Source organism: Pipra filicauda, unplaced genomic scaffold, assembly GCF_003945595.2.
Source record: "Pipra filicauda isolate LSUMZ 115617 unplaced genomic scaffold, ASM394559v2 scaffold210_size2929891_pilon, whole genome shotgun sequence".
Classification (NCBI taxonomy): Eukaryota; Metazoa; Chordata; class Aves; order Passeriformes; family Pipridae; genus Pipra; species Pipra filicauda.
This window is the reverse complement of record NW_024104322.1, coordinates 200,697-217,250: the sequence shown is the minus strand read 5'-3', so window position 1 is coordinate 217,250 and position 16,554 is coordinate 200,697. Positions and strand designations below refer to the sequence as shown.

General features: G+C 39.7%; 1 protein-coding gene across 1 annotated transcript in view; it reads right to left on the bottom strand.

Annotated features, from left to right (window-relative positions):
• Positions 1–8,124: 8,124 nt before the first annotated feature.
• The window catches only part of ZCCHC24 (zinc finger CCHC-type containing 24), a 109,791-nt gene continuing 101,361 nt past the window's right edge, over positions 8,125–16,554 (bottom strand). Inside the window, exon 4 of the mRNA XM_027720646.2 lies at positions 8,125–14,650. Within this exon, the coding sequence (XP_027576447.1) occupies positions 14,537–14,650 (114 nt within the window). The 3' untranslated portion in view covers positions 8,125–14,536. The remainder of the gene's footprint in view (positions 14,651–16,554) is intronic.

Genomic DNA, 16,554 nt, shown 5'->3' with positions numbered 1-16,554 from the left:
CAGCTAGGGCTAGCTCTGGTGTGGGAGCCACTGTGATTCCCAGCAGTACATAGACATGCCTCTTCTTTTGGGATCTGCCCCTCTGAACCCACAGCATTGATGGACAAAGACTGCTGCAAGTGCTGCGTGGTCCTGAGGCTGAGGTGAAGGTGTAGTGCCAGATAAGTCCCATGACTGCTGCAGGTGGTCTCTGGCACATGCTAATCTGGGGGTGGGACAGGTGACAGTGCCCTGCTCATGGATCACACCAGAAGCACCACAGGTCCCATCAGGGGATGAACAGCCACAGTGGCTACACCCTCACATTGCTGCCTGACACACCTGTGCTGCAGCTGTACATGAGTTTTCTGTCTTGCAGGGACTTCGGTGTAGAATCCTGAGTGGGTTCCGTGCCCCATATAAAATGAAGTGAATGTCATGGCATCATTTCTTTACAAGAGAGCTGCTCTTTCCCCACTTCTACCCCTTGGTTTCTCCTTTCAACAGTGCCTGGCAGCCACTCCCTCGCCAGCCAACTGAATCATCCTGGAGACAGGAGGCTTTTTTGGGTGCTAAAACTTTACAAGGCAAAGACTTACAGAATACACCCATATGCCCTGCCTGGAAACTGGCTCCCACCTCTGTGGAAAAAGCCAGACAGTCTCAATTAGGCATTCATGGAAAGTGGGGACGAGCTGGGGCTGGAGCCAGAGGCTGTAAAAGTTTCCACATTTGCCAGCACCGATCCTGCAGACCCGTCTGCTCATTCCATCTTGGGCTCCTTCTCACTAGGCAACAAAATGTGCTAAAAGGAGAAATCAAGAAGATAATTTTCATACTCAGTTTACTCTGGTTGGGATGATATTTTTGCTGTGCTGCAAAACCATTGCACTGTCACTTGTCTCCCCCAACAATAAGGGGAGCAAAGTGCTCCTCCAGCAGCGTCCTGCCCTGAGGAGCTGTTTGGTGGCTCCACTCAGACAGGTGAAGAGGCTTCAACCAGGCCATTCATGGGTTAGAAAAATCAGATTCATCCCTGATGGAAAATCCTCCTGCAGCTCTTGCGCTACCTGAGGATTGACAGAAGGAGCTCTGGGAAGAAGGAAAGGCCAGAACTATTTGTCTGTAACCCAGCTGCAGTTGGCCACATCTGGGAACTAATGGAGCAACCAAGACCTCAGCTCATGCCCCTTGCAAAGTAGTGCTGTCTGCCTCCTCTGAGGCCCTTTTGGTTCTCTGCTGAGACTGGGACTGTGTGAGAAAGATCAGAAACCACAGTTGTGGCTGTATTACAGAGACCTTGATTTGCTTCCTGTGAGGGCAGAGAGATGCCCGTGGTCACCTGCCTTCATCCTTCTGCAGAACAAATAAGTTTCTTAAAAGTATGAGGGGCAGTGGAGAGAGAACACCAGGGTGTTTGCCTGTGCCCCAGGTGCGGGGCAGGGGCTGGGGGGATGTGTGTGAAAATGCTACTGAGGATGTGGGGAGGGGACAGCATGTTGTTGTGATAGCAAATATTGCTCTTGAAAAACCACAGGTGGTGCAAAGCATGCAATATAACTTCGGGCTTGAAATGACCAACAACTGTAAAATCCGGGCAGTGGGGAAGAGTTGAGAGAGACCGGAGAAAGAGGGAAGGTAGAAGGCAAGGAGGGACATGAAATTTAAAGTTCCAGTTATTTCTTGCACAACCACTTACAAAATAGATCTATAGGTGAAGAAGCCTCTGCTGAAGTTCATCAACTTTATAATCTAAACAGACGTGTCTTATTCCAGTTACTGAAAAGATTTTAACCAGCTGGGCCTTTTAGAAGATAAGGTTTTGTGATTTTTTTTTTGTTTGTTTTTTCGCTTGGCCTGGGGAACGGGGCACAGCCTTGGAGTGAATTAGTAGCAGATTTCTTTTTCTTTTTTTTTCCCTTAGGTATCCCTGAAAGGGATTGCTGACACGCTGGAGACCAAATAGTTTCTATGCTAAAAGAAAAGCAGTTTTTAAGAAAGCCAGAATACATGCCAGTGGTGAAATTTAGGTTTATATGCCCATTACTGTACAAGTTAAACACTACCAGCTGCATTGTCTGTCTTTACAAAGGAGCTCAGGTGACAAATTTTCCCTACTTTTCATATTTAGAAAGCTGTTTGAAATCAGCCAGGTTTGCTGGTAAGGTGTTGAAAGGAAGATCAGGTTTATGAAGTGTATTAAATTCTCACTAAAAAAAAAAAAAAAATCTAAGATATACTTCACACGTGCAGTCCTTGAGGGAGCAAATCACACATACCTTAGACTGAACTTCACCTTTCCTGGGACTGTAAAGCCCTATTTGAGACTCTATTTATTCTCTTTTTGTGCTAAACTTGTGTGAAGAGGTGCATAAGGTTCAGTGTAGGAAGGAAATCGGGGGAGAAAAAGTTCACTTTCTTCTCTTGGCTACATTTATTTCACAAAAGCCTCCAGATGTAACTTCTTTGGTCTGAATATTTCTTTCTGCCTCAGACTGACATTTCCTCCCCTCGTAGAGAGATGGGCAGAGATACTCATGGCAGAAAAGATAAATTACAAAGTGTTTCTCAGTCCAGATCTGCACGTCTCATGCTTTCTCTGCAGCTCCTGTGTGTGTTTTCACTCACACAAGAGCACCCCAGGACTCTGAACAACATCAGGGGCTGCCTGGGTGTGAAGCTGTACCCCTGGAATAAAAGGCATAATTTTAGAGCAGTAGATGGGGAAACACGGGATGCAGGCTAAGCAACCTCCATGTTAATTCACTGTGTCCTTGGCTCTGGCTCGGGTGCTGGTCAGGAGGGCATTGTATGGCATGGCTGAAGCCCAACACAATTTGGCTGCCCACCATCGCGGCATGGCGTGTGGCTCAGCCAGAGCCTACAACCTCCTTCTTATGAGCTCTATTTACTGGACCTTTTGGATGCTAGGAGGTGTTTAAACACCTCTTAGAAATTTTACTTGACTCAGTAAATTCCCTTGTGACCTCAGAAAACCATATGTTAAGGCTAATCAGGGGATAAACCCTGTCCTACCACTTGGAGAGAAGAGCGGGCAGCGTGGCCCAGTGAACAGGAATGCAGGGTACAGATACATTTAAAATACCTTCAAACACAGCTAATTAGGACCAGCTTTTTTAACCGAAGTCTCTGCAATGAATTTTGAAAAAAAAAAAATAAAACCAAACCCAAAAAACCAGCTACCATAGTGCAATACTCAATTGTAGACTACAAATTATGGTAAAGTTTCAATTAGTTTCCTGTCAACAATCAAGTGTGAGTGTAGGTGAGTCACAAGGTCTTCTTCCAAAGCACAAATGCTGGGGAACTAATGAGTATTTCCCTGGGCATGTCTGTGTGAGTCTGCCCTGGAAGCCACCAGGTACCTGTTGGGTGACACAGAAATGTTGCCTTACACAGAGAGCTAGAAGTAGCTTACATTCACATATTGCAGCTCCTACTGCCACACAAAAAGCAGTCCTTAGGGCCAGGACAACAATCAGACCAGCACCTACTCTAATATCTTCTTTCCTACAACAGTTTAGTGAGGGAAAAGATACAAAACACAGGCAGTCAGCCTTCTGTTGGCGTCATACCTCACTGCTGGCTGCTTCTGTGCTTAGGGACTTCCTGAGCCAGGGTCACAGCTTCCTGGTTAATAACCCCTGCAGCATTTTTAATTTTTTTTTAATGTGGTTTTGTAATTGGTTGTGATCTCATTTATCCTTTTGACAGCTAGAATATCCCATGACTATGTATTTCAGTCTGCTGTGGGACATTTTTGTTTTGATTATGTTACCTCAGAAAATTTTATCAAAAATTCCCTTACTCTAGAAGGAAGGCATTGTAGAAGCAATTAATATTTCTTCCCTTATTTGTGTCATTTATTATGTTATAGGACACTATCACATCCACCCTCAGTGATCTCTTTTCCAGGAGATGGAGGCCCAGTGCACAGTCTCTTTTCACAGGGAAAAATTTCTTTTCTTTCATCATTCCAGAATTTTTTGACTTGTCCTTTTAAAGTGATAAGATTCATATAACGATGTTCTCTCTTTAGTTTCTTGTCCCTACTTCCAAATCCTCTGTTTGTCTACCCTTTTTTAAATGCTTATGACATTAAGTTGAACAGACCAAAATAATATCATGCACTTATTCCTGACTACTACCAGCTAATTTAAAATCTGTTATTTAGTATGCACCATTTGGGATGTCTTTCACTGAACATCAGGGACTCTGTCAGCCACTACTTGTGTTTGGTTTTGCTTTTGCTATTTCTGAATCAGTGAATTGTTGTCCACCACCCTGCAGAAGACTAACTCAATAAAGCTAGTTTCACTCCTTCAGATGTTGGTGTGAGTGGGTACTGGTTGTCTTTATTTAACTCAGTCACTTTTACTTCAGTTTAATTAAAGTAATGCAAACACATGGGGTAGCCAAATATCCAAAGAAGTAACCACACCTTAGTAGCTGGGCAAGGTAATAGTTGCTATGTGCAACTACTGTGTATTCAAAAATTATCCAAGACATTCATAAACTTTAGTAGGATATGTTGGAAAGCAGTTTTAATTGGTTCATTACAATGTGTTATTCAAGTTATTCAGCAAAGCTTACTTTGTATATTCCTTGGTGAAATTTCTACAGCTCCTAAATACTTAGGTGTTTTGCTATTTCAGTTACTGTGAACATTAAAATGAGAGTTATTTGCCTCTCCTAGATGTGAATTTGTACTGTCCCTCCCCTTCCAGCAGCCAGTGAGGATTCCTGTTGGTGGCATTGATGTATTTGCTATTTTTTCTTGTGACCCTGTTGGAGGGGGCTGCTTGGGTTTGTGCTGCAGCAGGCATAGCCAGGCAGGAAGCCCCTGCACCTGGGAAGGAGCTGGTGCCCACCCCCCCAATTCCCTCCATCCCCTCCCCACCCCCAGACACAGCTGGCCAGCACAGATGGAGCCCTCAGCAATCAGGGCAAGTAGCCAATATAAGTGAGGTGGAGGAAAAGGAGGCCCTTTCTAGGGGCTGTGAGTGTCAGCTCTGATCTTCTACCTGATGGTACTCAACAGAGGTATTTTTTTTCCTATGCCACTTGTATTTGTCTGTTTATCATTGGTTGCAAGCAGTGGGTTTTCAGGTCTTGCTTCCTGTTACTTCTGCAGTGTTTTCCTGCATTATTCCTTCAAGGTTTGCTGCTTGAAATCAAGCAGAGCTTATGTATGTCTGACTCCTTGGAAGTCCTTTGAGCTGTACCTTATGTTGCAGAACTGTAAGGAAACTTCGTGGAAAGCTGTCTGGAATTAGGTTTCCCGTACCTGCTGCTTAGATGTGTTCAGAAATTGTGTAAGAGAAAGCTTTCTTACAGTATTTTGGCTTTCTCTGTACTCAGCTGGTGAAAAGGCTAGAGTAGAAATTAAAAGGAAATCTTTGGCTTACACCCTACTCCAGTTAAAACACACATAAAGTTCTTGGCTATAATTTGATTTCCCTGTTGGCATGGCATTTGGTTGGGTTAGCTGGGCATACAAACTCCATTTTTACCTCTTACAAAAAAAAAAAAGGGGCAAAAAAGTGACTACTGTATTTTTATTTAGCTAAGTTCATGGCATAGAAGCAAAAGTCTCCGAAGAATGCCCAGAGTTACTGCTGCTTCTGGTCCCATCGGCCTCACAGCTGTGTGCCTGGGCAGTGCTTTAAACAGGCCTGGCTGATGGTGCTCCTTTCTCTTGCAGAGCAGTGTTTGCTCTCTCTGCTGCCCCAGGCTGCACGTCAGGGATGTTCTAACACCTCACGAATGTGACTGCCTCCGCTTTGGTTTTGGCCCTTTGGACAAGGACACGATAAACGCTGACTGAGGTAGGTCTTTCTCGGCACATTCATTTGTTAAAAACATCTCATGAAGTTTGCCACGGGTTTGTGAGAGGTACATTCTGTGTGATCTGTGCTGTTTTAATGAGGTTTTGCAGGTTTGGTAGGCTGTCTCATGAACAGTTTTCTGGCTTTGGTTGCTCTCTGAAGTGTATTTGAGATACAGGTGGCGAGGAAGAGGAATTGCATTACTTTCAGTAAAACAAAAGTGTGCTCAGTGATTAGGTGTGGGTACGATAGCTGGTGTTACCCACACAGGAGCTGCCAAATGATCTGTTTCTCAAAGATTAGAAGGTGATTACTAGAGAAAGCAAAGCTGAATGTTGCATTGTTTTTTCAGGATCACAAACTACATACTACATGTTTCTCAGAAGTAAGGATTCTACATGTTTCAGTTAAGAATTTATTTAGTTCTTGTTTTTCTGGTTCTTAGTGGAAAGACGTGACTGTCATCATTCAACCCCTTGTGTTTTAGGTTCCTTCTTCTCTTGCCCATGGCTCTTGTGTACAGACTTTTTCATAGGGGTGTAGAGAAAGGAGGAGCCTTTATAACATTTGACTGGGATATATGGCAGTGAATAATTGGTGTATGGAAGCCCTGAGTGAGATTATGCAAGTGTTATTCGGATTATGTCAGTTTGTCATTCATCATTGGGATGTAAGGTCCAGTTTGCACACCTGCTAATATACTAATAATACCTGCTATAATATAACTCATCAGATCTGAGACTGGGGGTTTGGTGTGATGTAACTAACTTGAAAAATGGTAACCTTGGCATGCTGTTTAAATTGGTTTTCCATGAAGAATAATGAAACAGCTTTTTATTTCAAAGAATTAATGTTATGTGAAATCCCTGTTATGAAAGCCCTATTATTTTTCCTAAGTGGGAATTATTTGGCCCTTCTATTACAAGTGGGTTGTTGCATTGTCTCTTGATCTCATTCACACAGAGCAGGAAGGCAAAGCCCTTGGCACTGAAAAATGAGGGAAGAGTAGTTTGGCCATTTTTGTTAAGCCATATTGTTTGTGTTAATCTATTCTTGATTTAAATATGAAAAAGTTATTTCTTTGAGGAATTGTAGAAAATGTGGTAATAGGGAGCTAGGACTTTGCAGTTGTTCTACTCAGCATTTGTTCTTGTCTCAGTTGAGTGCTGAATCTGAGGCCCTGGTGTTTGGGGAGCCCCCAAGGCTTCTGATGGAAAGATGTATTTCAGTTCTGAGCTTGGCTTTGTGGCTTGTGTATGCTGTGGGAACAGTGCTAGAGACAAACTTTATAGTGAGCAGCAGTATGTTTTGTTTTTCAAACAAAAATTTACCAACTAGCTCTGAGTATGTGCTTTCCCTTTCCATGGGGCTCAGCTGGGGGATGTCTTTGATCATTTGATGAAATAGTCACTGTTTTTGAGGCTTCAGAACTGTACAGTTCCTTGCCAACCTCTTCCCCCAGCATTGCATACCCATGAACAAACATGTGGATGTGTTTTTGCTCTCTCTCATGTGGACTGAATGAGAAGAGGACTCAAACCTTCCCAGAAATCAGGTGTGCTATGTGATACAAATGGTGTAGTAAATGACCTTCAAGGTGCAAATATGAAGTGTTTGGAGGGATGATCAGGCATAGAAGAACTGTGTGCTGGTGTGTCTAGTAAAAATTTTCTGCTTGTTTTAAATGAAGGGGATTTCTTATGTTAGAGGCAGGATACCTAAATTCCAAAGTTAATTTCATGACACCCTTATTTTAACTTTCAAGAGCTACAGCATTAGCAGTCTCAGTAGAAAAACTGCTTGTCACTGAACTTCGACTGGGGACGTGAGAAGAGCATTGCTAATAAGCAACAAGCATTCAATAGGTCTAGTTCTTGCCAACTTGTGCTGTTCACCAAGAATGATGAATGTTATTTTTCATTATAGCAACTTTCTGGCACCTAAGCTTTCCTATCCAACTAAAGGCTACAGGTGTACTTTGATTATAGAAGGTTTTTCCTTAAGAATAATGCTAGACAACACCAGGCTGCTAAAAACTAAGAGCTGGCACCATTAACCCAAGCTGTCCCACTGGCAGTGAAGAGCCCTCACCCTGGATGGGACCAGGCTTGTTGCAGCACAGGGACTCCCTGCAGTGGAGAAACTCCTCTCCCCATGGTCTGGGTCACGGTTATGCCGGGGCAGGTTTGCACTGCGAGCACCAGACTGTGGCTGCCAGTCCATAACCAGGAACCCAGTGCAGCTGGTACTAAAATGTCGAAGGAAGGGACGTTCAAGAAAACCATACCACACTTGCTGATTTTTTTGCAGTACTTTTAATACAGCATTAAACTGCTAGAATACTAGAAGAAAGCTGTATACTATCCAGCAAATAAGGCACATGTCGGAATGCCATTTAATGGACAATCCACAACAGAGGTTTTACAGTCTCTTTAGCAACACAGTCACCAGATGAGCAAGCTGTCATCTTGATTGCTGAAGCAGAACTGGTACCTCTGAGGCCTTTGTCCATTGGTTTTGTTTGTTTGTTTTAGCTGTACAAGTTTATTAACAGTTACAGAAAAAGAAATTACACAAGTTGCCAACTGAATCTGACAAGGTCAGTGGGTACAGCTAAACAAATGTAATAATCATTAGGTTAATTTTTTTAAAGCTGAAGAAATTCATAAGATAGTGTTAGTTTTAGCACTATTAGACAATGCAGTGAGTGCTGTACTAAATAACCTTTTAAAGAAAACAAGAATCCAGTACAGGGTTGGGCAGACCTCCCATTTTAGCATGGTAAAATATCAAACTAAAAACTCAATCCTTCATAATATAATCAAACTACATGAAATGTAAAGTGTAAAATGCTTTGAATACGTGCACATGCATATTCTATATTGCTATGAGTTCTAATTAAAATAAACATAAACCCCTACAATAATCTACTTCAATCTTTTTCTTCTTATACCCTTTGATCGATATTATTGCTGTAGCCGATACTGCATAGCTGAGCTCACAGTTTGCAAAGAGTTGTGAAAGTCAAGTTAAACAGTGTCCCAACCAACTTTCTTCCCCTCTGGTTATGGGAAAGGAAAGAACCACCATTTGAAACCCAACACTTGTGCTTCGGAGTTTCTGAAAGCCGTGTCTCTACGGTGCTTTCAGTGTTTTTTGTGTCTCTCACAAGGCCATAAAGTGACAGTTTACTGTTATTTGCTCCTCACTTGCTACATGTCTAGTGATAGCTCTTCTAGCAATCCTTCCCCAAATACATAAATAAACTGTATAAGCATTTTCATATAAGTCTAAGCACTTGAATAATATACTGGTTACTTAATACTGATATTTTCATCCAAGGATAACAAAAACAATATGGCTTAAAGAATTGCAAGGTTTTTTTGTCAGAATTATGTACCAACTTTCATATAATATTTTATGTAGACAATATTTCCTTCTTAATGTAGTTCTGTTGCATACTTTATACAGACAAAAGCATTGTAAAAAAAAAAAAGTAAATTATTTCCATAAATATTTTCTTGAGGATACATCCTTAGTTCTGCAAAATACTGCAAAATATTTAAGAAAACTCTTACCTCTGTTAGTATCCTAGTTGAGAGAAAGGCCCTTCTGAAAGCTTCCAAATTTTAAAAACTTTGCCCAAAAAACAAACAATACTTTTTTAAAAAGGCCCTCAAATATATACAAAAAAGTTACTGCAAAGAGTTTCCAGATAAGATAACAATTCAGTATTATAAGAAATATTTGTAACCATTCAAAAATTTTAACATCTAAAAAGGTTTCCAAAATACACACATAGGATTAAAAAAAAAAATTGAAAGAAACTCTATGTCAAGTATAACTCAAGATAAATACACATCTGCAAGTAAAACTGTAAAATACTTCATACAGGGGTAAACATTTATATCAATCATCTATAGCTAGTAACTGCACACGATTGTCCCTTTGAAATTCATCCTAGAAACACAATCCATCATCCCTATATCTAAGATCTCAAACAGCCCTCTGAGCACTTGAGTGATACAACAAACTGAATGGACAGCACTGGTTTTGCAGATAGGAAAGAGAGACGGGTTGAAGCCCAGTCGGGAGTGAAGCGATATCTGAAAGAATGATTTTTGTATGGGGATAGTTCCATCTCATTTTAAAATATGTTGGCAAAGGCAAGTGGAAAATATATGTCAATCTACTTAACTTGAAAAACACGTGTTGATGATTTATTTCATACTGTTCAGTAGACAACTCTCAGGATCCATACTAAGGAAAAAAAAATCTTCTGCGTGACTTCAGGACAAAGAGCACTAATCTAGGAAGTCTGACATTTCCAGAAGCTGTTAACTTTTGATCTTTTAAGTAGTTTTTTTTTTTAAAAAAAACCAAACTAGAGTGTCACAGTATGTAACCCATGTATAATCTAAATTTCACGTTATACAAAAAGGTAAAACGTAGATAATACTTCTAGGTATAAGGCTTCTCTCAGACACACGTAAGTTCACATTTTTAATTTAAAAACTAAGTCCCATATAATGGGGAACTTCAAAATACACCTATTTTCAGAAATAATATATACTCTTGTGTATTTATCTGAAATCAAAAAGCAACTTTGAGACAAAAAGGCCTCAAACTTTGCTTGTGTGGCATCATTGTGTGGCTGTCTGTGGTAGCAGCAGTAGAAACTGGCTAAAATGGGCCCATCCTTTAAACTACAGGGATTTTTCTTTATGACCATTAAATGAAGTATTTGTAACAACTTCATTGGAGCCTCATCAAGTTAAAGCAGCTAACCTACAACACACATTTCAAATTACTGGTACTTTTCTCCAGAGCAGTGCCAATGCCAAGGACAATTCAACGTGAAATGTTCTGACCAACTCATGAAACAATTTTTTTTTTTAAAGAAATAAATGAAAGTTGAAAAAATCTCTAAAAAGGGGTGAAATTTAAAAAAAAAAAAGTGCATACTGGATGGATTGGTAGGCTGTCAACAGCAAGCATCTGAGGTTAAAAATCCAGTTTGCCAAATAAATGCATAGAACCAGATTGCTCTCAGGTACATCCCTAAAGAATATGCAATTTAGGGAGGCCTGTTTTGGTTTAAAATTCTTTACTGATGCTTGCTTCACCTCTGCTAAGACTGTCTACAAATGCCTTCAAGGATTGCTAGCTGATGTTCTAAATGTAGAGCTAGTTAAAGAGAACATCAGGAAGCATTCACAAAAACTTAAGAGAAATCAACTCCTTTTTTTTTCCTGTCAAAAATCTGAATTTTTAAGTTTTGGAAAGTTAGTTACATCTATAGGTGAATTACCTTTGAAGGGAGGGAGGGAATAGAAGAGATCTACATTTTGTAACCAATTTTTTTTCCCTTTGAAATTCAGAAAATTCAGAAATGTCCCTTCTGTGCCATTAGCTAAAAGCCAATAGGTCATAAGCTGTTATACATGACTTACGCAGATGTATTTTTCCAGCAACTCACAAACTACACAGACTTGAGTGTGGAGCAAATGCCCCGGGCCCAGTGCTGCAATCCTATGAGCAAACCTCATGCAGGGAGGGACAGAGGAATGCTCCCCTCGCATAAGCTTGGTGCTCCTGCCTTTCCCAGGCACCAGCTTGTCAGGGAGAGAGGTTTCAGCCCTGTGCAGGGAGGTGCCCAAGGCCTGATCACCTCTGCATCCCGCTCCAGGAGGGATCCGCGGTCTCCGACTTAGGCAGTACAAACTACGGCAGTGTTGCTTTTGCTCTTCCTCACACTGTGTTCCTTATTTACTTTTCCCCAACGTTAGTGCAGGGGAAAGTCTGTTCTCCTCTTTATTACAAATATGCTAAGTATTACTTAAATACTTTATATGTTTTCTGACTAAGAACATATCAGTGATATAAATACTGAACTCTTGTAACTATGCTCTTAAGAGTTATTATGCTACACCTATAGGCATTAATTGTGTTAAAGTAGATCACGTGTATTTTTAGTAGAATCTAAAAATCCATAAGCTTAAGGCATTGCCTTGCAGTGTTGAATGTGGATAAAAAATTTTTAACAGGGCACTGTCATGAAAATACCAGCACTTGCTTATAATGGTATCTTTAGTCAGCTTTTTGTCAAACCTGGTGGTGTGCGATACATTGATACAGCTATATCAAGGGTTGTGCTATGTTACTGATCTAGTGGTTATCATAACATGGAAACTATTTCAATACAGAACAAAACATTTGATAGCAACATCTTAGTTTCAAGGAGAAAAAAAAAAATAACATTTTCCCTTATCTTCATCTAAGGGGGTTTCTCTACACGTCCTTTAGCTGGATATGAATCATCAAGATGATTTTTTTTTTTTTTTGTTCATGTACTATTAAGTGCTCAAGAGGAAAAATAGATCTGGTTTAGAATGCTGCTCTTTCAAAATTACTCATGCTTGAAACAAACTATTGAGATTAATCCTAGAGGTCAAGCTTAGAAAATCCACCCCTAGATTTGCTTGTGTATTTTCTTATTCTTATTTGTATAGACAGATTAGTATCTTTGTTGAGAGAATTTGTCTCTAAGGTAATTTGTGAATCTGTGCAAAAGAATGCGTTTGCATTTGAAAATGCTAAAACTGCATGTCTTCACTGAGGCAACTAAACTGTTTATTAGTGTTACTTTCAATAATATAATTTGCAACTATTTTAGTTGACGGAATTGCCAACTGGGCAAAAGTAGTTTCCAAGTAATTAATTTAGTTAATACTATTTTAGCATTACATAGCACTTTTCATCCAGTGATGCCAAAATACTTAGAGATATTAAGTAAACCTCACAACTCTCCTGTGAGGTAGGTATACTAAAGTATTATTATCCCCATTTTGCAGCTGGGGAAACTGAGGTCCAGAAAGATCTTGTGACTTGCCCAAAATCAGGGAGCTAATGAAAGAGCTGTGGTCAGAAGCTGGGGGTCAGAATGCTTATCCATTGCTCCATGTTATGATCAGTAGGCTGAGTTGCCTGGCCTGTCCATTAATTATGAATTTGCAAGATATGCATGTGCCACTCCCACCACAATAAGCAGATGCAATTCTGCCCTGCTTATAGCAAAGCAGGGAAATGGCCAGAGTTTCACCCTAGAGAAAATTTGTAAAGAGCTTCCCATTTCCTGTATGAATGCTTGCAGTAAGTTTTCAACTTGCTTTATAAGAGCTTGACTGGACATACAGGTAACATCCTGCTATCACTTGGCATAAACTCCCCTCTGTCTTTGCATTATGGAATTAGTCCTCAGAACAAATTTAGTTCACATCAAGTTATTTAAGATTTAAAGTATTTTCTCTAAGTATCATTCACACAAATCAATCTCTCTAAAGGAAACTTCATAAAAATAGAAATTGTTGATGTAAAATAACCCCCAATCTCAAACAAACATTATCCCTGTAATTTTTTAGTGAATGCTACAAGTGAATTGCTTGTTGTGTCCTTCTGCCAATGTACTCTTATGTAGACATACAAAGAGGATACTGTCTCGAGGTACTTTCAGTTCATATTTGCCAATCCCTGATGAGATCCTTCTTTGCAGCAGAATGCCCCTGCAAAAGGTTCTACCTAAAATGGGACAACAAAATATAACTCCTACATTTCTCCTCAGCTGCGTAGGTGCTTCAGGAAGACAGAAAGAGGGAAGGTTATACAGTTTTTCCATGTCTCAAAACACCCCTATGGCTAACAAGTTTTGTTATAACAAATTTCTATGGTAGTAAACAGGAAAAAATATTTCCAAAAAGTGGCTTTAAAACTACTATAAATAGTAAGTTTGGCTAATCTTTCAATTAAGGGTTTTAGAGACAGTTTTAAGTATTCTTATCCCCTTGTTTATAGAAAATTTAGTCTGTTTGTGGCCTAATGAACAAGCCATGCACACACAGGGACCATTTCAGTGGGATTATATGACAAGAGAAGGATCTGTTGCACAAGCAAGCCAATTTCTTCTCCTCCAAAAACCTCTTGGAATCCTTCCCAATGCTCTGGGTCCCATTATGGTATTCCCTTTCTACCAAACTCACACCCTCAAACAATTATGCACTTTTTTTGCCATGTTCTGCAAAAATGATTTTGCCTAAGCCTTGCCCAAGAGATGGTAACAACTAGAAAAAGTCCAAGAAAACAGCAGCACAAAATTCTAAGACTTTCTAAAACTGGGAAAACAATAATTCTCCTTTTATGCTGTGGCTTGTTTCATCCTCCTTTGTCTTGTCATATAATAAGAACAATGTTGATGTTGTGGACGAGTGCTTGGAATTAGTGGCCCCACAGTTATTGAACCTCTGCAAAAGCCATATGTAAAACATATATTCCTTGTGAATATTATACCTTGCCTTTTGAATAGTACTTCATTTCACCTGGCTGTGATAGAGGGTCTGTGTAAACAATCAGCAGAACCTGTAACTGTAGTTCTGTTGTGAACACCATCAATAACACTTTATATATGTGTGTGTACATATATATATATACATTTACATATATATGTATACAAATCATAGTCCCGTAAATACCTGTTGCACGTGTGCACATGCACAGGAGAAATGTTACATTCTATTAATAGTAAGGCATATTATTAGATAGGCAATATTGGCAATTATTTTAGCTTTTATCTTGATTTGTTGTGTTGCTGTGGATCTCATGCTGCCAGAGAATCTTTAAGGATGATGGGGATGGGAAGAGGCCACTTGGAAGGTTTATTGCACACGGCGGCAGTAGTAGCCCAAAACTTTGCACTTCTCACACAGATGCTGAGGATGCTCTTTGCTCTGATCTGAAACATCCAGCCCGTCCGGCTTTTCCAGGGGTCTCTGCAGTGGAGGGAGGGAAATGAGATTAAATCCAAGGTTTTGTCACTGTTACTCTTTATTATGCATGTGAAATCTACTTTTACACTTAACTGAGCTTTCTTCTAGTCATTAAAAAGCTACCATATTTCTTTCCTGAAGGGCTGGAGTGTTTTTTTCAGCCCTTCAGCTCTACATTGGTTCAGAGTGGCTTCACAACTTAATGTCATTCTTCATAAAGGTGGTGTTAACTTTGTTGTAGAAAAATTATGAAAATACTGAATTGGGGACTTTATTTATAAAAGCAATAACAGAAAAGAGTTTATTCTCTTAGCTTCAGTAACTGAGATGTCCCAAAGGCTTTAACACCTCAAGCATGGGAATTCCATTACCCAGCAATACCAACAGGGATTGCCAATGTTGGGATTAGCTGCTATATCAAGAAACCTGTCTTGTCCATGCACAGATACTTCATAGATAAATGGGGTTTTCCCAATACTTGGTCACATGTTTTTGAGGCCGAAATTTTGGAAGTAGAGCAGCTGCAAAGCTGTTAATCAAAAACCCAAACTCAAACTAAAACAAAACAAAATCTAACCTTGTGACATAATCCTTTGCCCTGACCCTGACTAATGGATTGATTATGTATTTTTAATAATATTTGTGAAATCACATGGTTGGAGGAAATTAAACTGTTTTTTTGTTAGTAGATCTTTGTTCTTTCATTTTCCATGGCATGTAAAAGGCTTCACAGTCATTCTAAAAATAAAATACCCATGCTGAATATTGCAATAAAGTTAATTTTATTTTTGGAAATCTGGAAATATTGGAAAGTGTAATAGGTAGAGAGGTGACAGAGACATGAGATAGAATTTCATAAAGTGCACCATTTGCTTGGAAAAAACTCCCAAAACAAAATTCCCTAACCGGTCATTTATCTGTTTTCATGAAACGTGCCCCAAAGACTGTTTCATCACACAGTGCCTTCCCACGAAGTGGCTGTTCTATGAGACTGTGGTAGAGACAGCATGTGGTGTAAAATCTGAAAACTAGTCATAAGCTTCTCACTGTTTTTATAGGGATACTAGACTCTTGCTTATATCTTCAGAATAGGATTCTTGGAGCAAGCGGTGGGTAAATATAGCTTATACAATTTGGGCCCCTTATCTCTTAACACGTTTGCTAATCCTAAAGACTATACTTTATTTCCTTTTCTATCCTTTATTTCCTTTTCCTTAATTACACCAAATGATCATCTAAGATTTCATTTAAAAGTTCTTCATCAAGCCACTTACCTGAGACCCTGTGGATAGGAACAGGGACATTTAAAGCTTTTTTTTTTTTTTTGCTATGTAATACTGCAAGAACAGCTATAAACTAGTGAGTAGAAGGGTTTCTCAGCTCTCTGAATAGCTAAAATGAGACAATGTATTTTATTATCCTGAATAAGGGATGTCTGTAAGTTCTTGCTTGACTGTATTGGATTATAAGTGCAATACTCTTATTATATCGCACAGCTGGTGTTGCACAATAACAATACTAAAACAATATATAGCAGTGATTCTGTGGTGATTGCCAGTGGTTTGTTTCTGATTGAATGTTTTTAACCATGATACTGTTCTGGACCAGATATGTGGAGTCTAACTTCATTTACATTTGAATTGAAATTGGATTTCCTGTGTCAGGAATGTAGACTGACTTCTTATCTCCTTCAAATCCTTTAACCTCCTCCTGCAACCCCAATGAGCTTTGAATGACTTGTTGGATGTCAGCATGTTGGGATTTGAGATCAGAACCAGCAATCTGGCTTCTAGGCTTGCAGACCAAGCACTGGTGCAGGTACTGCTTTTATCACAGCACAGTGAGTTAAATAAGTTTTATTTGGTCAGAAAAACTGCCTTTCTGCCTTATCTAACGCTTACTCCACC